The sequence below is a fragment of the Astatotilapia calliptera genome, chromosome 19 (assembly GCF_964374335.1).
Source record: "Astatotilapia calliptera chromosome 19, fAstCal68.1, whole genome shotgun sequence".
In the NCBI taxonomy this organism is placed as follows: domain Eukaryota; kingdom Metazoa; phylum Chordata; class Actinopteri; order Cichliformes; family Cichlidae; genus Astatotilapia; species Astatotilapia calliptera.
Genome location: NC_137440.1, coordinates 19,545,675 through 19,570,378, shown reverse-complemented (window position 1 = coordinate 19,570,378; position 24,704 = coordinate 19,545,675). Strand labels below are relative to the sequence as shown.

The following is a 24,704-nucleotide window of genomic DNA, read 5'->3' as shown; positions in this document are numbered from 1 at the left end:
CAGCTGTGATTGTGTTTTTAAGACGAAAAACCCAAACACTGGCTGTTTTCTTTATGAGCTCCACATGTGTGAGGTTTAAATTAGCAGCTTATACATTCATTTAAGGATCACATTCAGGGGAAGCTAAAATTATTTTCCTAACAGATGGCAGATGTGCCACATTTCTGTTGCTGCTTCAAAGACTACGCTTCCTGTTTATTTGACTTCAGGACAAGAAAACATGTTTTTCAAGGAAGCAACCAGGGAAAGCAGAATGTGACGGTTTGAACTGAGTCCTGTAAAAAGGCCAGATTATCTTTTGAATGCAGTCCCACACAAACCTTTATCTTATAGTTATATACACATGTGTACATTTAAACACTGTCAGTTATGTTTTTAAATGAGCTGCTGATATTTGCCTGAAGTTCTGTGGCTTCCCCAAAGTCTGATTTTATCTGGTGCAAAATGTTGTGCCAGATCACTGCAAACAGCTTTTGCATAATGTATGACGTTGTTTTTGTACAATGCGTAACTTCAGTTGACACAGAAATGGAAGTTTCCATCTGTTTGCTCATAGATGTGCAGAGCGGGGGGTCGGTGCAAAGTTGCAGGTGCACACAGCGAGCCGGAGGTTGTGGTAAAGTGAAGGTTGCACCTCCGCCGTTTCTCAGCACAGAGAGCGAGCTGCAGGCTGCTCTGTGACCACATCCTCTCCTCTGCTGTTGCACTCTCCTCTGCAGGGTTTCATGCCCTGGTTTATCTTTCTCACCCACAGCAGCTTTGACCTTCTTCAGTACACAGATGAAATGCTGATTTCCTGTTATGGGTTAGACTTGTGTTCTTATTTTGCTACAGAGCGTGTTTGAACTAAAGAAAGATATTCTTTGTTTAAGAAAGGAATGCATGTTGTCACACACTGTTTGTGTTTGTGGAAAAGGTGACTCAAAAAGTGAATTGATTTCCAAGAAAAGTAAAGAAAATTACTGGATGAAATTTAAATTTACTAGTAAATTTTACCAGACACTTTTTAGTCATCGGTTTTCTGAATGGAAAATCCTGCTATGAGTAAAATTAACCATCTTAAGAAGTTCTCCTGAGGTGAGATGTTTCAAGATTATGGGGGAGAAAATAGACGACTTCTCAGAAAACAGGCTAGTTGATGAAAAATACATTTTACAGTATCTCTGGAAAAACTTGAGATGTAAAACCAGAGAAAGGCGATGATATTCTTCACAAGTTTGATCAAATGACACATTATTATTCACCTGTCTCATCCTATCTTTTTCAAATTAAGTAATAGTGTTTGATATTATGATATGAAGACTGATTCACAGCTTTAAAAAGTATTTCCAGGGCAAACTACACAAGAACAACACAGCTTTAAAATAATCTAACATACTTTTATTAAGTAGAAAATCAAGTTACACACAGAAAATCACTTTGTATAAGAAATTGACATCAGTCTATTTGAAAGGCAGTTATTAATTATATAAAGACAAATAAGCACATAAAAATCCACAGCAGAACTTGAACAGGTGATTAACAGTGTGCACTTTAACAATAGACTGTTTGTGAACGATATTTACAGAGAGCAAGGTAACTCATGTCCCAGAGTTATTTTTTGAGGCTTCAGCTCAGCTCTCAGTACTTCTGCTTTCCACCAAAACGCTGCAAAACATAGAAAGAACGCAGAGAGTAATAAGTCATTTGTGTTACTGTTATTATTATAGAGAGAGACAATTTTTTTGGACAAGATTTGGACAAACCTGAAGCCTCCACACCAAAAATCCAACGAAAGCTCCATAGGCACAGCTCTTGACAGTAAGCATGCTGTAGACGACCTTGAAATTTTGTGTAGTTGTCAAATACTTCTCTGTAAATAAGAAACATTTAGTGATACAACACAGCTTCTATATTTCCAAGTGATGACAATCATGCTAGAACTGATTCACTGAAGGAATAATCTATAATATTTACCTCTTGATATAGAATTTGTCTCAGCTGTTTGAAAAAAAAGAAGAAATTATTAGTTCACAACAGATGACTGAAATATTAAAAGATTTGCATATAATATGTGCATATAAGAGCAAGACGATTAAGTTCCACAAGAATTTACCCGTAACTCCGTCAATAAAATCTGAATAATCTGTATATACAGTGCCACTGAAGAAATTGACAACGCATTTAAAGGTATTGTCAGGATTTTCCCATTGTTTGGCATAGACTCTCAGCCTGCTGGTGATTTTGTACACGGTCTGGTTGTTGTCATCTTTTCCTTCAAGCGCAGCTTCATCTGTTGCCACACCATCAGTGACATTTTTCCCATTCATTTGCCAATACACTTTGACATGGTCAGGGTAGAAACCAGAGGCCACACAGACGAGGGTCTTCTTTCTTTTTTTGTCTTTGCTGTTTCTGCACTCATGTTTTGAAGGTCTCAGTATTTTTACTTGTGGTGGAGTGATTTTACTGTTTTCTTCTGCAAGGACAAAGGACAAAGAAGAATCACATTAACACACATGACTAAAACTGCCTTTAGATCTACAACAAATGTAAGACACCCAAGTCTCGTGCACATGCCAGGCAAACATTACAATTAAAAACATCTAGGATAACTTTTTTTTTCACACATATTAACACAAAGGATGAATTCAGATTACAAAACTCACATTTTCTTTATTACTAAATTATTGTGGTGATCTTACCCAGAACTGTTAGCTTGGTTCCCTCTCCAAAATAAGGAGGATAAGTGCCAGAGCACAATGCCAAGTCACAGCCACAAAAACTCACAAGACTTAGAACACTTGGATTCACCTCATTCACATGCAAAACGATTACTCTGCTATGTGCAATTTAAATCACTTTTTGATGAAACAAACTGCACTTTTCTGCCAGCTGTTCCATAACACAAATCTTCCAGACTTGAGGCCTTTTTTTTTTCTTCCAAATATCACAGTTTTCTGACACATTCTGAGACATTTACTCATTAAAATGCAATTTAAAGGTTTACAGCATGGATGACGACATCTTTACATCTCTAAAAACAAGTATTTATGCACTATTCTTACCCAGTACTGTGAGTTTGGTGCCACTGCCAAAGTAAGCAGGGTCGTAGTTGTTCACACTGATAAACTGCTGTAGAAAAAAACTGCTCTAGAAAGCTGCTGTCTGTCTTTGTTCTCTTTTTTTTTTTAGTGTTAAACAACCTTTATACCCAAACATATAGAAAAGACCTGAGGCTTGTAGCATTATTAAGCAGATTTTGACCATGTAAGAGAATTAATTTTGGAAATGCACAAATCTAAAATAACAGACATTAAAACCAACTAATTTACAGAAGGATCCCAATGAATATTTCATCAGAAATTATTACTTTAATGTTAATCCATCTTTGCACTCTTACCTAAAACCGTGAGTTTAGTTCCAGCTCCAAAATAAGCTTCTGACTGGAAACTCACAGTATTTCACAGAGCTGATAAGAACTGAGTGTGAGAACAATATTCTGGGCGCAGAGCCAATGTTTCATAGGCACAGTACTTTAACTGGAGAACACTGATAACACTTTTTTCTCCTGGCACAAGAAAACTTCTACATAAATTACTTTTAAACTTTAACGATTGCCCACTTTTTTCACTACCATAACATAAAGGTAAATAAATAAATGAAACATATACTAAATGTTGTCACTCAACCAACACATAAACACCATGAGAGTAAAGCCCAGCTGATTTTTGTTGGAAGTTTTCTTACCTAAAACAGTGAGTTTAGTTCCAGCTCCAAAGTAAGCCTCGTTGTAGGAGCACAGAGACTTTGTACTGTGACAAAAACCCTTTCTAGTGCCTCTCTTTAGCTTTGCCACATGGAAATGATTCCAACTGTCACTTTTTTACATGTAAAGACTTTGACTTTAGCTACCTGAGTTTTTGGTGTGATTTTAAAGTTTTAGAGGCAGCTTAACAAAATCAGTCCTCAACTTTATTTAGTGAACTTTAAAATGTTTTCTTACCTAAAACAGTTAATTTTGTTCCTCCACCAAAGTGAGCCTCTGAAGCACCAGAGTCACAGTGCACCTGATCAGTGCTCAAAACAGCTCAACACATGCTGCTTCTGCTTTGTTTCTTAATTCTTTGCTTACTTTTAATAAACCAAATGTTGCTTTTCTTTAAGTTAAAAATCCCACATATGCTGCACTGCTCTTTTAAGTTTTTACAAATTTAATATGAAACAAAATGTTTGTTTTTTCAGGCAACACTTATTCTTTAATTGGTTTTTGTTTTGTAACATTTATAAGAATAAATTTTGATTCGTCACTTACCAAGAACAGTTAGTTTTGTTCCCTGCCCGAAATAAGCTTCGTTCTGACACAGCATTTAAACCTCAGAGCAAAAAGCCCTGAGCTGAGACTACAGAGACCTCAAATACAGTTTGTTCAATAATGACTCCAGTTGGGAAATTTTAACATCTATTTGGATTAATGTCACCAAGACCTTACTGCAGACATACATATACTCATGTTATAGTTTTTATTTCTTACCTAAAACAGTTAATTTTGTTCCTCCACCAAAGTAAGCCACTGAAGCACCACCAGAGTCACAGTGAAGTTAATTAGTGCTCAAAACAGCCCAACATGTTGTTTCTACTTTGCATCTTCATTTTTTGGTCTCTTCATAAAAAATAGTAAAGTTTCCTTTTACTTTTCTTTTTACTTTTCTTTTAAATTAAAAACTCTAAATGTGCTTGACTGGTGGTTTTTTTGTTGTTGTTGTTGTTTTCACCAGTTTAAAAGCCAAACCCCTTACTGAAACACTTTTGTCAGCTTTAACTAGTTTAACTATGTTTATGAAAAGACATTTAGATTTTTCACTTACCAAGAACAGTCAGTTTTGTTCCCTGGCCGAAATAAGCTTCATAATTGGCACAGTGTTTAAGCTTCTGAACAAAAAGAACTGAGCTCAGACTATAACGAGTCCAAGTACAGTAAGTTTGTTACCAAGCTGCTCATGTAAGAAAGTTTTTTATATTAGTTATTCCTCTGGCCCAAATCTTATTACAAACATTATGTGTCATTTTTCTTTCTTACCTAAAACAGTTAATTTTGTTCCTCCACCGAAGAAAGCTTCATAACCACCAGTGGCACAGTGAACTTAATCTGTGCTCAAAACATCACGATGCTTCTTTCACTTTGCTTCTTTAAGCATTTAAGCTACTATTAAGAAAAGAAATCTGAAGCAACAGCTGCCCTTTAACATGTTTTAATTATTTCTGTGTTGAATTGATGTGAGAGAAAAGTTTTACTTACCAATAACAGTCAGTTTTGTTCCCTGACCGAAATAAGCTTCTCTATTGACACAGCGCTCAGGCTTAATGTCAAAAAGCACTCTAAACATCTGAGCTCCTTACATTTCTTTTTGCAGCTTCACCCTTGAACATCTTTATGCATTTATTTGGTTATTTTCATGCTTTACTTACCTAATACAGTCAGTTTGGTTCCTTTTCCAAAGTAAGCTTCGGTGTTTGTCACAGTGCAAAATACTCAGCATGAAACTCTTTCTCTACCACACTTCTCTTTGGGAATAATCTTTGCTCATACTTCTGCCAGCACTTTTACTAATCCTTTGAACAAATCGATATTCATCCAACACAGTAGAAAAAGTGAAATATTTACCTAAAACTGTCAATTTGGTTCCTTGGCCAAAGTAAGCAGGATTGCCAGTGTTCACAGTGCAAAATACTCAGCATGAAACCCTTTTTGTTCCAGAATAACCTTTGACAAACGTCTTTGATAATACTTCTGACAACACTAAGGCTCTAATCAAAATTGCATTTATCAAAACACAGAAATAAAGTGAAATATTTACCTAAAACTGTCAGTTTGGTTCCTTGGCCAAAGTAAGCTTCGTTAGCATTGTCACAATGCAAAAACACTCAGCATGAAACTCTTTTTATGCCTGAGGGTTGTGTTTACTTATAATCCTGTCAATACTAAGCCTCTGATGAAAGGTACATTTTTCGGAACACGGAAATAAAGTGAAATATTTACCTAAAACTGTCAGTTTGGTTCCTTGGCCAAAGTAAGCTTCGTTAGCATTGTCACAGTGCAAAAACACTCAGCATGAAACTCTTTTTATGCCTGAGGATTGTGTTTACTTATAATCCTGTCAATACTAAGCCTCTGATGAAAGGTACATTTTTCGGAACACGGAAATAAAGTGAAATATTTACCTAGTACAGTCAGTTTTGTTCCTTTTCCAAAGTAAGCTTCGCTGGTCTGTCACAGTGCAAAAACACTCAGCAAGAAACCAAAATTATCTCTGAGGATTGTCTTTACTAATAATCCTGTCAGTACTAAGCTTCTGAATAAAGGTACATTCATCAGAACACAGAAATAAAATGAAATATTTACCTAATACAGTCAGTTTTGTTCCTTTTCCAAAGTAAGCTTCGCTGCCCTGACACAATGCAAAAACACTCAGCAAGAAACTGTTTTTGCACAAGAATTATCTCTGAGGATTGTCTTTACTAATAATCCTGTCAGTACTAAGCTTCTGAAGAAAGGTACATTTATCAGAACACAGAAATAAAATGAAATATTTACCTAAAACTGTCAGTTTGGTTCCTTGGCCAAAGTAAGCAGGTTCAGTGTAGGTCACAGTGCAAAATACTCAGCATGAAACTGTTTTTGTATCCGAATCCTCTCTAAGGATAGTCTTCATGGATACCTCTGTTTATACTATGGTTATAGTTAAAGTCATATTTATCAAAAACTGTAGTAAAATGAAATATTTACCTAAAACTGTCAGCTTGGTTCCTTTGCCAAAGTAAGCAGGTTGGCCGGTGGTCACAGTGCAAAATACTCAGCATGAAACTCTTTTTGTATCAGAATAATTTTTGACAATAGTCTTTACTAATACTCCTGTCAATGCTAAGGCTCTAAACAAAGTTACAGTTCACAAAACGCTGCAGTAAAGTGGAATATTTACCTAAAACTGTCAGTTTGGTTCCTTGGCCAAAGTAAGCAGGTTGTGTGTTGGTCACAGTGCAAAATACTCAGCATGAAACTCTTTTTTCACCAGAATAACCTTTAGGTTACTATTAACGAACATTTATGTTAACACTGAGGCTGTAGCCAATGTCATATTTGTCAAAAAATGGAAGTAAAGTGGAATATTTACCTAAAACTGTCAGCTTGGTTCCTTGGCCAAAGTAAGCAGGATTATTGTAGGTCACAGTGCTCCGTTTTTAGCTCAATATTTTAGATTTTTATGAGAACAGAATTTTCCTTCACTGTCAAACCAGCATTTACACCAATTTCTGTGTAATAGGACGAATCAAAGTTTTGAGATATCCAACTTACCTAAAACAGTGAGTTTTGTTCCTTTTCCAAAGTAAGCTTCAGTTCCAGAGTCACGCTGTAGGCCTCCTCTGCCAAAAACTCTCAAAACTTTCCAGAAACATCCAGTTTACACATATTCTAATAATCCAGGTGATCTTTAAACACTTTAAACATGGAGGGTGATCTTTACAATGACCAAATTTGTTTTGTGTTTGTTGAGATAACAATACAAACATCCAACTGCTGCAAATATGAATTGCAAGTCTTTAAAAACTTATTTCCCATTAAAATTTCTTCTTAGGAATAGGTTTTCACTACCAAAGTGTTCCTCCATCCCAGACACCTTCAGATTAGTGATTTTTCCGCTCTAACGACGTTTTAAGTTGCATGTAGCAGTCTTCACAATGCATTTTAATGGGAGGAGGTTTTTGTACGACGGCTCTATGGGATTGTATCACCGTGGCCCCCTGTCCCCACGGTGAAAAAGCATCACACAAAAACCTTGCGTCTTTTTCGTTCTCTCCTCTCTCCTTCCCCCACCCCGCTTCTCCCTATCTCAGCCTCCATCTCTGTCTGCCTGTGAGCGCAGCTGTGCAGGTCGGGCTGACTGACGGCTGAACGCGCTCCAACCTGACTGCTGCTATTTCTGTGACAGCTAAGAAAAGAAGCAGGAAGGGAGGGCAGAAAAAACACAAAGAGACTTTTTTATTTGTGTTTGTAGTTGCTCAGAGGAGGTGACATCTCTGGTGGTCACAGCGCTTTATCCAATCAGTTATTGGCAAGCAAGATGAGAAATACTATAAATGGACGCTCACGCATTTTGGTAACTGTAACCTTCAGATAAGACCCTGCATAGAATGCTATAAAAGCATGGTATGCAAAACAACCAAGCACTAAGTATTTGATACCAGTAATACCAGTAAATTAAAATCTCATTGTTTCTGGATGAACTTCTGCTGTCTAGTCGAGTTCATAAGAGTAAATTTGTCACATAAATGATATAGTTTGTATAACTGAAAGGACATTTTGACAAATTATAACATAATATTGGATTGTGTGGATATAGAATCATAGAAATAAAAGAGCAAAGGTTATTATTCTGAAGTGAATTGTAAGATAATAGTTATAGTCAAGAACACAATGAGCCATTTCATAATAATATAAAATTGTATGTAGATACTGATGTAAAAAATATTTATTTGATATATTTTACACAACATAAGTTTGAGCTAACTAAAGTAATCACATACTGAGTAACGTAGTTATGTCCTTAAAACGGTATTTATGTCTAAATATATTTATTTAGTTACATTTGCTCCACTGCAAATTAGCCTGGGCTATACTTACCTTATAATACCTTACATTTCAATTATTCTTATTCAAATTTCTAATTTATTGCTAACTTTTATGATGTATTTTGGAACATTCCAGAACTTAATTATATATTCAAACATCCCATCAGTTCACTGTGTAAAAGCTGATGTATATTTACATGTTTGACATTTAAGGATGAGTAAATAATTAGCAGCACAAGAATTGTTCTCATGTTTAAACCTAAAATTTCATTAAGAACAGACTTAATAGTGCAAACTATAAGCATTTTATGAGAGCATGTGTACAGTAGCTATAATATTTAGTATAAATTGCACTTTATTTGGATTAATTGTTATCCCGTATAAACCCAGTAGAGGTCAGTGTGTGATAATCTTCTGAACTTGATCCAATCAAACCGAACACACCAAAATAAATAAATGAATGAAGTAGAAACTAAAGCACGTGGATGTTGATAACAAACTGTTTGTGAGGATAATACTGAATGTAGTAAAATATCTTTACTGTACCAACACCTGCTCACTTATCTGAACAGATCAGCGTTGTGGTGATGCAGGGACATGACTGAACTGTGAAATGGCAGTTCTTGTACTTTATGTGTATTTATAAAGGTTATTTATTTGTTTTTTATAAAAATGATTGTATCTGTTCATGTCATATTGGTATTTCCTTTAAATTCATTTTAAGGGACCATCAGAGTTAAACACATAATCATTCCTATTTATCCATCTTCCCCAACTCGTCGTGTTTTTTTCATTGAGGTTGTTGTTTAGCTGCTCAGGCTTCCTGAACCACTGTGCTATACTAGAAGCACAGTAATACAGAGCCGTGTCTCCGGCCCCAACGAGGTGTATCTTCAGGGTGGATTCAAGCAAGGAAGGCCGAGACATGGTGTACTGTGAATTTTTAAAAGGAGCTTCAATGTTCCAAGAATCTTTACTAAGAGAATATGTCACTAACTCCAGTTTCCCACTGCTGCTTTGTCTGTACCAGTACATGTAGTAATAGTCACTGTCATCTTGTTTACAATCCAGGGTCACATTTGCGGTTCCTTCATAGCTGAAAATAAACTGAGGCTGATCAATTTTAACACCCCGGGAGAAATCTGGAAACAAAGAGACAAATCAACAAATTAAGTGAAAAAAATATGATGAGGAATTACCAGAGATATTACAGTTATCTAATATAAGTATAAATGTTCTTACCAGTGAATATAAAAAGCACAAATGGGAGGAAATTCATTTTTACAGTTATTAAATTATTTCAAATAAAATATATCTTTCTGCATTTGTATTTCTAACAGGCTGAGCAGGCACAGCACTGATGCAACTTATTGAACTGCTGCAGTTAAAGCTTCTGAAACAAGATGTCATCAACCCACAGTTTTTCATTCAGACAATCTGAAGGGGTTCATTTTCACAGCAACCATATCCCAGTGGCCACCAAGCCAACTGCAGCTTAATTTAATTTCTTCAGAGTAATGAGACAGTGCTGCTTGCAGGACTCAAGGGGGCAGTTTTTATCACTAACCACTGTATCTGCTAACTACATAGACTGCACTTATGTTAATTCTCTTCCCTTTTTTGTATCCTGTATTGGATAAATTGTGCATCTGCGTACAGAGTGAGGGCAGATGGTGATGCCAAGCTGGGATTTACAAAAAAGCTATTATCTCCAATAACGACTGCGTGGTCTAATCGCTTTTGTTGCAAACACACAGAAGTTCTTGTTCAGGGATGTCAAACATGAGGCCCTGATCCCACAATTGTCGTGGTGAAGACTCTGTTATGCTCCATTGGATGGCTTTGAAAAATGTGAAACAATGCTGACAGATTTCTGTCGTTACATTTCATTGATCTGATATCAAAAATAAATCCATGTAAATGTTCTAGAATTTCTACATATTTCTACATACATTTGAAGAGCTGAAGTCTGTTCTATTTTCAAAGGAGCTTGCAAAGAAAAGCGTCTGGACTTCTTTAAGTCTGTTCTATTTTAAACTTATGTTTCCACCAGGACAAAGGTGCTCTGACTTTTACAACCAAACAAGCCACAGCCCCTTCCTGCTTTATGCCATCTGTGACAGACAGGGTGGTTATGTGTATCAGTGTCTGGTCTGTGTGTATCACTGTGACTGGCAGCACAGTAATAGGTGCTGCTGTCATTGATATGCAGCTCAGTTATTTGTAGAGAGAAGAGGTTTTTGGATGCATCGAGAAATGACTCTAAGCGTCCCACAGGTTTATCATATTCTTTTACAAGGAACTCGATTGGAGCTCCGTGGTGGTTCTGTCTGTACCAGAGCATGGTGTAGCCACTCATGCTGAACCCTGAACCCATTTTGCACTCCAGCATCAATGTTCTCCCTGGGTCAGACGTTTGATCTTCAGACTGAAGAACAACAACAGTCAGACCTAGAAGCCATGGTAGAGAACACAGAGAAAAAAAGTGAATTTACTCAGATTTGTCACTTATTAGGCAGTAAATAAAGTGTGAGTAAATACACAGCCAACACACCCACCAGAGTGAATAAAAAACGAGAGGTAAATAACTGCGACAACCATGTTAGTATTGAGCTGTCTCCAGTGAAATGATGCAGCTGTTGCAACATCACTGTATTCAGTACAAAAGCATCATGAGGTCACACGACCACGTGATTTGGGGGACGTATCATCTACAATTTTCTTCAATACGACCATTTTGAAAACAATGTTGACATATATTTATTGACATTTAATTGATTGTGTAGGTGTACATATTTAATCCTAACAAACCAAAGGTAATGGAAACAATCATTTTTTAAAAAAGTAATGTAATGTTCAATATTACTGCTTTATATATTGAGAATCTTGTCTTATTACCTCATGAAAGTTTTGCTTAAAAAGTCTTTATTATGTCACCCTTATGATGTTTTGGTTTAGGACTACTTCCACAGTTGAAAAACTCCTTTGCAAACACTTTTTGTCTAAATAATTAGAGTAATAAATCATTCTTTAAAAACAGCTCATTGCATCAAAACCAGTGTGCATCAAGTCTGTCGAGTCTAAGTAGCCAGAAGTTATAAGATCACATGAACTTTAATATATTTTACTGTTTATTAATATTAAAGCAGACATACAAAAAGCAACAACATTGGAACAGAAACAGCTAGATTAGCATTGTTGTACTGTGAAGCACATATTTTATAGAGAAAAAAAATAGAAAAAGTTTTTCACATAAAAAGACTAAAGCTGAAATTAACTTAAATGTAGTTAAACTGGGAAATTTGTTACATATGTATAGGTACATTACACTTCATAAAGAATACATAGATTTGTTATACCCCAATGTTGCCCTGATAAAAAGATGAACAGTTTCAACGTCCAAAAAGAAAAAACATTATGCCACTGTCATTAGTTTTCTATCAGAGGTTTTTAGTATAGCAGGGATATGAAACACGTCACTGTGTGCTGGCAGCACAGAAATACACAGCTGAGTCTGACAGATTAAGGCTTTTGATGATCAGAGAGCCTTTCACTGTGTTGGTTCTTTTTATCTGAAACCGGTCTGTGAACTGGCTCTCATAGTTTGGTTCACCCATAAGCACTGTGTACCCAATGAGGCTCATTGCCTGATCACTCTGCTTGTGCTGGTACCACAGCATTACTTGTAAGTTGCTGTCATCATGACTGCAGTTAATCCTGAGCTCCTCAGTCCCTTTGTTCACAACTTGAGCAGACGACTGTTCAAAGGTAACACTCTCCACTTTTTCTGTGAGAAAAACAAAGTGAGGTGAATTTGAGCATTGCAATTCAACAAAAAAAGACAAAACTGTTAAGCTTACTTGTAAGGACCACGAGTATAAATCCAAATGTGTACAGAGCTGGAGGCATTCTAGAAAGTAAACCTAAATGTAGATATGTGAAATCACACAATAAACTGCTTTCACAGCAAAATTACAAAACTAACATCTCTGCGGTTGAACATTTACATGCCGCTCGTGTCTAACAAACTTATACATGTTATATCCTCTCTCTTCTTTACACCACACCCCTTCATTCCTGCCTCCTTAAAACTGCTCACGTGTCCCTTGATGCACATGTTCCTTCGTGGCCATTGAAAATTATTTACTGATTTTGAAAATAATTTAAAGAATATGAGAAATATCATCCAAAAGGTGCAAATCCAGCTTGTAGTAGCAAATAATTAAATGGCATAATTTTATTTTATTTCATGAAAACAATACTGAACGTAGTAAAATATCTTTACTGCACCAACACCTGCTCACTTATCTGAACAGATCAGCTTTGTGGTGATGCAGAGACATGACTGAACTTTGCACAGGCAGTTCTTGTACTTTATATGTGTCAGTAAATGTTCTTTATTATTGTTCATAAGATTTCTTTTGGCCTATAATGTCACATTGGTATATCTCTGAAATTTATTTTAAGAGGCTATCAGAGTTACAGATACAAGCCTTTCTATTTATCCATCCTCCCATCATGTAGCGATTTTTTTCCCACCAATGTTGTTGTTTAGCTGCTCAGGCTTCCTGAACCACTGTGTTCTACTAGAAGCACAGTAGTACAGAGCCGTGTCTTCAGGCTCAACAAGGTGTAGCTGCAGAGTGGAGTTAAGTACAGAACGCCGAGACATGGTGTACTTCATTTTTTCAAAAGGCGCTTCAATGAACGAGTTATCTTGACCAGTAGAATATGCCACTAACTCCAGTTTCCCACTGCTGCTTTGTTTGTACCAGTACAAGTAGTAATGTTGTCTGTCATCTTGTTCACATTTCAGAGTCACAAATGCAGATCCTTTACGACTTGAAATGAATTGAGGCTGGTCAATTTTAACACCCCGGGAGAAATCTGTAAAACAAGAAAACACAGAAAACAGGCAAAATCAGCAAATTCAGTGAAAAATATAAAGAAGAATTACCAGAGACATTACAGTTATCTAATATAAGTATAAATGCTCTTACCAGTGAATATAAAAAGCACAAACAAGAGGAGATTCATTTTTATAACAAAACATAAAAATTATTAATTTTCTGCATTTATATTTACAACAGTCACAGCACTGATGAAACTTATTGAACTGCTGCAGTCAAAGCTTCTGTAACAAGATGTCATCAACCCACAGTTTTCCACAGCTTCCTTTTACAGCAACAGTCTCCCAGTGGCCACCAAACCAACTGCAGCTTAATTATCCTCTCCCCAGTGTACTGTGACAGTGCTGCTTGCAGGTCTCAAGGGGGCAGTTTATATCACTTTACTGGTAAATGAACTAATGTTGATTTCTGCAAGCCACCTTTCCTGTTTTCATCCTGGTTTTTGATACTTTTATTTATGATCAGTCAGTTTATTGCATGCTCTTTTCATAATTCTATATCCAGTAAAAGTTTCAAACCCAATGTCTTTGTCCCGTATTAAATGAATTATGCACCTCCATACAGAGTGAGGGGAGATGGTGATGCAAAATTTGGATTTATAAACAAATTTATTACCTACAAAAATACTGTGACTGGCAGCACAGTAGTAGGTGCTGCTGTCATTCATATGCAGCTCAGTTATTTGTGGAGAGAAGTTGTTTTTGGATGTATCGATAAATGACTCTAAGTGTCCCAACGGTTTCTCGTATTCCCTCATAAGGAACTTGATTGGAGCTCCATGATGGTTCTGTCTGTACCAGAACATGGTGTAGCTGCTCATGCTAAACCCTGAACCCATTTTTGGAAGTTTTTGTGCCTTTGTCATTAGTTTTCTATCAGAGGTTTTTAGTATAGCAGGGATATGAAACACGTCACCGTGTGCTGGCAGCACAGAAATACACAGCTGAGTCTGACAGATTAAGGCTTTTGATGATCAGAGAGCCTTTCACTGTGTTGTCTCTTTTTATCTCAAACCGGTCTGTGAACTGGCTCTCATAGTTTGGTTTACTCTGGGGTACTGTGTACCCAATGAGGCTCATTGCCTGATCACTCTGCTTGTGCTGGTACCACAGCATTACTTGTAAGTTGCTGTCATCATGACTGCAGTTAATCCTGAGCTCCTCAGTCCCTTTGTTCACAACTTGAGCAGACGACTGTTCAAAGGTAACACTCTCCACTTTTTCTGTGAGAAAAACAAAGGTGACGTGAGGTGAATTTGAGCATTGCAATTCAACAAAAAAAGACAAAACTGTTAAGCTTACTTGTAAGGACCACGAGTATAAATCCAAATGTGTACAGAGCTGGAGGCATTCTAGAAAGTAAACCTAAATGTAGATATGTGAAATCACACAATAAACTGCTTTCACAGCAAAATTACAAAACTAACATCTCGGAGGTGAAACATTTACATGCCGCTCGTGTCTAACAAACCTATACATGTTATATCCTCTCTCTTCTTTACACCACACCCCTTCATTCCTGCCTCCTTAAAACTGCTCACGTGTCCCTTGATGCACATGTTCCTTCGTGGCCGTTGAAAATTATTTACTGATTTTGAAAATAATTTAAAGAATATGAGAAATCATCCAAAAGGTGCAAATCCAGCTTGTAGTAGCAAATAATTAAATGGCATAATTTTATTTTATGTCATGAAAACAATACTGAACGTAGTAAAATATCTTTACTGCACCAACACCTGCTCACTTATCTGAACAGATCAGCTTTGTGGTGATGCAGAGACATGACTGAACTTTGCACAGGCAGTTCTTGTACTTTATATGTGTCAGTAAATGTTCTTTATTATTGTTCATAAGATTTCTTTTGGCCTATAATGTCACATTGGTATATCTCTGAAATTTATTTTAAGAGGCTATCAGAGTTACAGATACAAGCCTTTCTATTTATCCATCCTCCCATCATGTAGCGATTTTTTTTTTCCCACCGAGGTTGTTGTTTAGCTGCTCAGGCTTCCTGAACCACTGTGTTCTACTAGAAGCACAGTAGTACAGAGCCGTGTCTTCAGGCTCAACAAGGTGTAGCTGCAGAGTGGAGTTAAGCAAGGAAGGCCGAGACATGGTGTACTTCATTTTTTCAAAAGGCGCTTCAATGAACGAGTTATCTTGACCAGTAGAATATGCCACTAACTCCAGTTTCCCACTGCTGCTTTGTTTGTACCAGTACAAGTAGTAATGTTGTCTGTCATCTTGTTCACATTTCAGAGTCACAAATGCAGATCCTTTACTGCTTAATATGAATTGAGGCTGGTCAATTTTAACACCCCGGGAGAAATCTGTAAAACAAGAAAACAGAGAAAACAGGCAAAATCAGCAAATTCAGTGAAAAATATAAAGAAGAATTACCAGAGACATTACAGTTATCTAATATAAGTATAAATGCTCTTACCAGTGGATATAAAAAGCACAAACAAGAGGAGATTCATTTTTATAACAAAACATAAAAATTATTAATTTTCTGCATTTATATTTACAACAGTCACAGCACTGATGAAACTTATTGAACTGCTGCAGTCAAAGCTTCTGTAACAAGATGTCATCAACCCACAGTTTTCCACAGCTTCCTTTTTACAGCAACAGTCTCCCAGTGGCCACCAAACCAACTGCAGCTTAATTATCCTCTCCCCAGTGTACTGTGACAGTGCTGCTTGCAGGTCTCAAGGGGGCAGTTTATATCACTTTACTGGTAAATGAACTAATGTTGATTTCTGCAAGCCACCTTTCCTGTTTTCATCCTGGTTTTTGATACTTTTATTTATGATCAGTCAGTTTATTGCATGCTCTTTTCATAATTTTATACCCAGTAAAAGCTTCGAACTCACCGTTTTTGTCCCATATTGAATTAATTATGCACCTCCATACAGAGTGAGGGCAGATTGTGATGCAAAATTTGGATTTATAAACAAAGTTATTACCTACAAAAATACTGCATGGCTTAATCTCTTTTGGTGTACACCAGAAGCACATGACTTTTATCTGCTTCTGTACACTTATTATTTGTGTAAGACAAATTTGATATTAGTTATTAGCATTTTTCTGATATTAAAAATAAATTAATGTAATGTCTGCCTAATTCTACATAGACCTGAAGATCAGAAGATGTTCTGTCTTATATTTCCACCAGGACATTTACAACCAAACAAGCCACAGCTCCTTCCTGCTTTACGCCATCTGTGACAAACACGCTGGTTATGTGTATGAGTGTCTGGTCTGTGTGTATCACTGTGACTGGCAGCACAGTAGTAGGTGCTGCTGTCATTCATATGCAGCTCAGTTATTTGTAGAGAGAAGTTGTTTTTGGATGTATCGATAAATGACTCTAAGCGTCCCACAGGTTTCTCGTATTCCCTCATAAGGAACTCGATTGGAGCTCTGTGGTGATTCTGTCTGTACCAGAACATGGTGTAGCTGCCCATGCTGAACCCTGAACCCATTTTGCACTCCAGCAACACTTTTCTCCCTGGGTCAGATATTTGATCTCCAGACTGAAGAACAACAACAGTCAGACCTAGAAGCCATGGTAGAGAACAAGTAGGAAACTAAATTTAATGTAGAGTCAAGTAGGTATTAAGTCATAAATAAGGCTTGAGTAAATACACAGCACTCACCAGAGTGAATAATAAATGATAGGTACAGGTAAATAACTGCCACCTCCATGTTAGCAATGAACTGTCTTCAGTGTAATGATGCAGCTGCTGAAAAGTGGCGGAGATGGGGAGGAGGTGTGTTGCATGAAAGACACTTTTTTAGGGAGAATGATGAAGAGCTCATATTTAAAACTTGAGAAGACTCATTGGCTCAAAGAAGGCAGGCGAGAAGATGATTGGACTAGAGTAATGATGTCAGTATTGACAGTGACAATGTGAGAAACTGGTAATCATGCAAAGAACAGAAAAACAGCCAAACACGCAGGAAGGCAGGCAGATGAGTGATTACAGATCTCAGATCAGGTATTGTGGAGAGTTGATAGGTCAGAGCTGCTCTGTTGGCATGAACGGTGTCTTACCAGGATCAATCATGTGGTTTTAATGTTTTTAGTTTTGGTGGCAAATGTCAGCCAACAGAGCTAAAGAAAGAAGATATTTTATTCTAGTTGTGAAAAGTGAAATCATAATTCACCCTAAATGAAGAGTTCCACCTCCTTTTATTGTAGTAGCTACTTAGAAATAGACAGCGGCATTTTAGTGTATTTTTTTTTTAGTTTTTGTGCCCTAAAAGGAAAGAAAATATATTATTCTCCACCCATTAAAAACTACACCTTGTTGTTAAAGCCAAATCAGTCATTTGTTTTGAGACATATTCCATCAGCCTAGAGCAGTAAGAACAAGGTTTCTAGCATTGACGTTACACCAAAACACATCACTGTGTGCTGGCAGCACAGAAGTACACAGCTGAGTCTGATACAATCACGCTGCTGATGCTCAGAGCTCCTGCTTGGATATTTTCTCTTGTAATCTCAAAGTGATTTTCAAACTGCTCCTCAATGACAGCGACACTGCCTATGTAGCTGTATCCTATGAAGCTCATTAAACCATTTTCTTTTTGCTGGTACCAAAGCATTAAATTGAGGCCATTATCATCATGACTGCATGCAATTTTAACATTGGCTGTTTCAGTGACTATTCTTGGGTGAGATGGCTGAAAGATCACACTGCTGGCTTGATCTGTGTGGGGGAGAAGCCACATGTTAAAAGAAGCTAATCTAGAAGTCATGTTAAACATCGTATAAGTGTTGTAAAAAGTAGAGGAAGATTGGAAATAATTACTTGAAAGGAAGATGAGAAGAAACCCGATCACAGCTGACATCCTCCAAGTTTGTGCTGTTGTAGGTTAAACACGGCTTTGTTCAGCAAAGGTCTGTGAAAAGAGTCACGTCACTCATGAGCTTATAGGAAAAAATGCTTTTAGTAAGGGAGTGGCATTAAGCCACATCGCTGTGTGCTGGCAGCGCAGAAGTAAACAGCAGCGTGTGACAGTTCTGCTCTTTGAATGATAAGTTCCCTCTTGCATTTTGATATCCATACTCAGTGAGGGCCATAGACTTATTCTGTTATATATACTGATACTATATATACTGGCACCAGAGCATTAGAGTAAGGTTCTCATCATTATGACTGCAGTCAATCTGGACTTTACTTTTCTGTGCCACTGTTTGGTGAGGAGATTGCTGAAATGTGGAGAAAGCAGAATAAAAATTAAATGCATGTATTTCAGGCAGAGACCAAAACCAAAACAAAACCAAAACAGATCTCTTTCAAAATAATAATACAAGTGAAAACTTGTATTATTGAAATGACAGTGAAATGACAGACTTCTTATGCTGACCCCTGGAACAACAATCAGTGGAAGACCCACCTCACAACTGACAGAACTGAAAGGATCTGCCTGATACTATTAGACACCAGCAGAGATATTGGGGAGTCCAAACCTTGACAGGTCATAGTTGTTCTGGTGGCATAAAGTGTTTTTGACCAGAATTAATCAAGTGGAAAACTGTCAAAGTCATTATACTCTGGATATTCTGTTATTGCCAATTTCAAACATCTGGGTAGATTTATCAGTAATAACACTCCAGTATTAAATCATTATAATTTACACTGCAAATGTTACAGTTAACTAAAGTAGTCATATACTGAGTACCAACACCTGCTCACTTATCTGAACAGATCAGCTTTGTGGTGATGCACAGACATGACTGAACTTTGCAGAGACAGTTCTTATACTTCATATATAAGATAAATGTGCTTTATTTGCTTTTATAACAATTATTGTTTCCTTTTATGTCATGTAGTCCTGATACTTATTTTTATGGGGCTCTTAGAGTTAAACACATCAGCTTTCAGATTTATCCATCTTCCTCTTATCTTCCAGTTTCTTCTTCCTGTGAGGTTGTTGTTTAGCTGCAGATGCTTTCTTAACCACTGTGCTATTCTGGAAGCACAGTAATACAGAGCCGTGTCTTCAGGCTCAACAGGGTGTATCTGCAGGGTAGATTCAAGCACGGAAGGCCGAGACATGGTGTACTTTATTTTTTCAAAAGGCGCTTCAATGTTCCAAGAATTTTGACCAGGAGAAAATGTCACTAACTCCAGTTTCCCACTGCTGCTTTGTCTGTACCAGTACATGTAGTAATATTGACTATCATCTTGTTTACAATCCAGGGTCACATTTTTGGTTCCTTCACGACTGAAAATAATTTGAAGCTGATCAATTTTAACACCCCGGGAGAAATCTGGAAACAAAGACACAAAGGCGAGTCAACAAATTAAGTGAAAAAATATGATGAAGAATTTCCAGAGATATTATAGTTATGTAATATGAGTATAAATGTTCTTACCAGTGAATATCAAAAGCACAAAAAAGAGGAAATTCATGTTTACATTGATTATAATATGACAAATAAAAATATATCTTTCTGCATTTAAATTTCTTACAGGCTGAGCAGGCACAGCACTGATGCAACTTATTAAGCTGCTGCAGTTAAAGCTTCTGAAACAAGATGAACATCCCACAGTTTTTCATACAGACAATCTGAAGGGGTTCATTTTTACAGCAGCAGTCTCCCAGTGGCCACCAAGCCAACTGCAGCTTAATTTCCTTTCTCCAGAGATTCTGATACTGATTATTCTCTTAGGGTTGTTTTTTTCTTACTTTTCTGAAGATTTGTTTGCTCTTTTCACAATTTTACTAAACCTCAAACCAGCGGTCTTCATCCTTTATTGGATTGACTGTGCAGCTGCATGTGAGGCTGATGGTGATGCAAAATTCTGATTTACAAACAAATCTATTGCTTCCAATAAATACGGTATGGTCTAAACTCTTTTGGTGTGCACAGACACACAGATGTAACAGTTAGACATGTGACTTTAAAATGTTTTGGCTTATTCTTTGTGCAAGTGGTAATTGGTGTTAGTCATTAACTTTTATCTGATATTAAAAGTAAATGCACCAAATTGTTTTAGGTCAGTTCTGTGTAACTTTGAAGATTTGTAGACTGCTCCATCTGTATAAAAATTTTATATCAAACCAAACAAGCCACAGCCCCTTCCTGTTATATGTGATGTGTGACAGACACACTTGCTATTTGTATGAGTGTCTGGTCTGTGTGTATCACTGTGACTGGCAGCGCAGTAGTAGGTGCTGCTGTCATTCATATGCAGCTCAGTTATTTGTAGAGAGAAGTTGTTTTTGGATGCCTCGAGAAATGACTTTAAGCGTCCCACAGTTTTATCATATTCATTTAAAAGGTAGTCGACTGCAGCTCCATGGTGATTCTGTCTGTACCAGAGCATGGTGTAGCTGCTCATGCTGAACCCTGAACCCATTTTGCACTCCAGCGTCACTGTTCTCCCTGGGTCAGACGTTTGATCTTCAGACTGAAGAACAACAACAGTCAGACCTAGAAGCCATGAGAGAAAAAACAGAGGAAAAAAAGTGAATTTACTCAGATTTGTCACTTATATAGTAAGTATAGTAAATAAAGTGTGAGTAAATTCACAGAGCACCCACCAGAGTGAATAAATAATGAGAAATAAATAACTGCTATAACCATGTTAGTGATGAGCTGCCTTCAGTGGAATGATACAGCAGATGCAAACCTCACCACATTCAACGCAAAAGACATCATGAGCTGAGATCACATGATCACATGATTTGAGAAGTATCATCTATAACTCTCCTTCATGATGGACTGCTGTTCTTTTTGAAATGTTGCCAGTATTCTGTGCTGCTGTGACAGCATCATGCAACATCATTGCAAATAAGAAAAAGTTAGTGTCTACATTTTAATTATATTAAAAAAATATTTTAAATTATATGAAATTATTTTACCTGCCAAACTTATAAGATGACCGGTTTTGATCAACTAATTTACTTGATTAAAGCCAGAAGCAAAACATGATATTGTGATATGAGATTGTCACCACATTGTCTTTAAAACTCCTTTTTGAACATGTTAATTATAATGGATATTATTTAACTGTTGTTGTATTATTTTAACACGTTCAAATTAAAGCCACACATTATGTTACATTACAAACACAAAGTTATAAGATCACATATCAAATTTTAATAAATTTGACTGTTATAAACTACAGTAGAAACTCAAAAATGACACCAGAATGGAATAAACAGGGAAATCCCTTTTTCTGCTATGTTTATTTCATTGGACTGTTTATGCTAACAATTACAGCTTCACCTTTTAATGTAAACGTTTGGTTCTTTTTACACCATGTAGCCTGCAAATTGAATAAGAATGATGATGTACCAGATGTACCAGTTAAAGAGTTAAATATATGTCAGCAAGTGAAGTTGATGTGTTGTAAAAAGAAGTACTTGGCAAGTGTAAAAACATTTTTAAAAAACTTTGACAAGGACCAAACTGTAAACAATGAACTCAGAGGGTCTCCAAAACTGGTTAAAGGAAGTGGGCACCCCAGGCTCACTGGTGTGTATGTGGAGTAAAGATACTGTGAGTTTGAACCACTGAAAATTTGGCTAAAAACACATTTGTTTTGAGGCACATTTCAGCAGCCTGGTTCAGTCAGAACAAGGTTTTTAGCATTGACGTTACACCAAAACACATCACTGTGTGCTGGCAGCACAGAAGTACATGGCTGAGTCTGATACAATCACGCTGCTGATGCTCAGAGCTCCTGTTTGGATATTTTCTCTTGTAATCTCAAAGCGATTGTCAAATTGTTCTTCCTTGACAGGGACATTGCCGAAGTAGCTGTATCCTATGAGGCTCATTAAACCATTTTCTTTTTGCTGGTACCAAAGCATTAGATAGAAGTCATTTTTATCATGACTGCATGTAATTTCAACATTGGATGTTTCATTGACTATTCTTGGATGAGATGGTTGAAAGGTCACACTGCTGGCTTGACCTGCGTGGGGAGAAAGGCAGCTATTAAAAGAAGCTAATGTAGAAGTCATGTTAAAATAAGAAGTGTTGTAAAAAGTGCAAGAAAATTTGAAATAATTACTTGAAAGCAAGATGAGAAGAAACCCGATCACAGCTGACATCCTCCAAGTTTGTGCTGTTGTAGGTTAAACACGGTTTTTATCAGCGAAAGTCTGTAAGAGACACATCACACCTGCAGGTGTAGGAAAAATGCTTTTAGTAAGGGAGTGGCATTAAGCCACATCACTGTGTGCTGGCAGCGCAGAAGTAAACAGCAGAGTGTGACAGTTCTGCGCTTGGAATAGTAAGTGTTCCTGTTGTTGCGCTTCCTCTTGTCAACTTGAATTGTTCTTCAAACTGACCCTCAAATGTTTGGCGGGTATTTTGATATCCATACCCAATGAGGGTCATAGACTGATTTTCTTTTATATGCTGATACCAGAGCATTACAGGAAGGTTCCCATCATTATGACTGCAATTGATCTGGACTTCACTTTTCTCTGCCACTATCTGGGGAGTCGATTGCTGAAATGTAACAGCACTCACCTGACCTGCAGAGAAAATACAATAACCATCTTTGTGCAAAAACAAACCAAACAAAAAAAATCCAACAAAATTACCTCTAAAAAACGTATATTTTAAACATGACTGTTTAGGCATAGAAGTATATAAAAAAATAGAGACTTTCACAAAGACCTGAAGTTTGACATCTTACAGTAAAGACTGATGAAGAAAGAGCCAAAGGCATACAATGAAGACATCGTCAGGCACTGATGTGACAGGAGTAGTTCTCTGAGATTAAGACTGTGAAGCAGTAGCAGTGTCGGGTTAATTCATCACCACATCCTCATGATAAAAGCTTCAAACTACGTGCTGTGCCTCCACCTATCGGTTGAATTGGTTTAGTCCTGCCCCTGTTGTGCTGCTTTTTAAATTCTTGATCATAATTAAACCAGTTTGAATGTGCTCCCTGCTAACTTTCCACTTCTTATTTGAAATAATGAATGTGACAGTTCTTCCACCTGCTTTTTTACCAAGTTATTTATGTCACTACTGCTATTTCAAACTGTTCAGTGAATGTTCATTACCTCCTTTATTTAAATGCACTCTTCTTCTACATTAAATCCATAGCATGTAAGTGCAGTTTCTCCACAAGTCCAAAGAATTTGTCACCCGGTTAATTTGTAAAGATAAACCGACAAATAGAGAGATACTTATTGATCCTACAAGCAAATTATTGTATTACAGAAGCAAGGTTTTAATGGCAAGGATTTTCTGATATGCTTTGCCTGATGTGGCTGCTTTTTGACCATATTTAGACATTTTTCTGGCCCAGAGACTTAAAATGAAGAGTATCATTGATTGTTGGACTGATCTTGGCTGAACTAGATAGTTGGAAGATAAAACTTATAGTATCCTTAAGTATAGATTCTCATATATTTAGATTTCCTGACTTTTTCTGTGCAGTAAAGAAAGTTGAACATTTAAAAAATCATTTGGATTTCTATCTAACTTTCATAGCATCATGCTGATGTTTTTTCAATCCTTTCCTTTTCTCAAACTTCTTCTTCTTAATATTATCATTACCTGTAAAACTTGCTTCCAGTTCTAATAAAGACTGTTAGAGCACTGATATGGTGTCACATGGTATCTGTGGTTTCCTGTTGGGGTATTAATATCTGCTTGACTATTATGGAGGTTTTTGTATTGGAGGATGAGCATATTTATCACTGTGCTTACTTGCTGCTCCAAAATATTCTCCGCTGTCTTCGGGGTGTTTTGGGTTCAGGATGTGCAGATAACCAGTTTTCTCTCCATCTCCACTCACACTGAAACGACCTTCAAAACCCGGCTCAACTTTCAGGGTTTTATAATATATGTAGGCAACCAGTTTCATGGAGGTGTCTCCTGCTGAGCGGTGATACCACAGAATTGTGTCATAGCTCGAGATGTTATGAGTTAAGGTCAGGTTTATTTGAATGTTTGGTTTTCCTAAGAGTTGAGTTGGAGACTGAAAAACTTGTTTTTGTTTATTGGGGTAAACTCCTGTAAAGAAATAAAGAAACACTGTTAGATATTGCTGTAATGTGCTGCTGCTGGAGAATAAAAACCTTCAGCTTTATTACTGGAAAACAGTGGTGGAGAAGGTGTAAATATTTCACCTCCAATTCCTCCATAGTAAGGTGTTTGTAGAGCGTTCATTTACAAATACATTAAAGAAGAAGGTTA

The 24,704-nt window shown here is 36.9% G+C and overlaps 1 protein-coding gene and 1 long non-coding RNA gene across 2 annotated transcripts; both read right to left on the bottom strand.

Annotated features, from left to right (window-relative positions):
- Positions 1-1,358: 1,358 nt before the first annotated feature.
- On the bottom strand, positions 1,359-12,531 carry LOC113011540 (uncharacterized). Its single transcript, XM_080294178.1, has 8 exons — positions 12,468-12,531; positions 12,086-12,394; positions 10,944-11,058; positions 3,730-3,860; positions 2,096-2,458; positions 1,957-1,980; positions 1,746-1,852; positions 1,359-1,647 (listed from the first exon to the last, which is right to left on the bottom strand). Exons 1-8 carry the CDS (start codon positions 12,514-12,516, stop codon positions 1,621-1,623), a joined length of 1,125 nt encoding a protein of 374 aa, XP_080150304.1. The 5' UTR covers positions 12,517-12,531; the 3' UTR covers positions 1,359-1,620.
- A 9,160-nt stretch (positions 12,532-21,691) lies between these two features.
- On the bottom strand, positions 21,692-22,720 carry LOC145422395 (uncharacterized). The gene is made up of 2 exons (XR_013903678.1): positions 22,558-22,720; positions 21,692-22,458 (listed from the first exon to the last, which is right to left on the bottom strand). It is a non-coding gene; the product is annotated as an uncharacterized LOC145422395 (long non-coding RNA).
- Between the last annotated feature and the right edge of the window lie 1,984 nt (positions 22,721-24,704).

What these genes read in the sequence shown, in the direction of transcription:
- LOC113011540 (XM_080294178.1), bottom strand. Translation starts at nt 12,516, where the DNA reads ATGCCTCCAGCTCTGTACACATTTGGATTTATACTCGTGGTCCTTACA. An exon ending in GACAAATTCTATATCAAGAG is followed by an intron (nt 1,853 to 1,956) that starts GTAAATATTATA and finishes TCTTATTTACAG; the next exon opens with AGAAGTATTTGACAACTACA. An exon ending in TTTTGGTGTGGAGGCTTCAG is followed by an intron (nt 1,648 to 1,745) that starts GTTTGTCCAAAT and finishes TATGTTTTGCAG; the next exon opens with CGTTTTGGTGGAAAGCAGAA.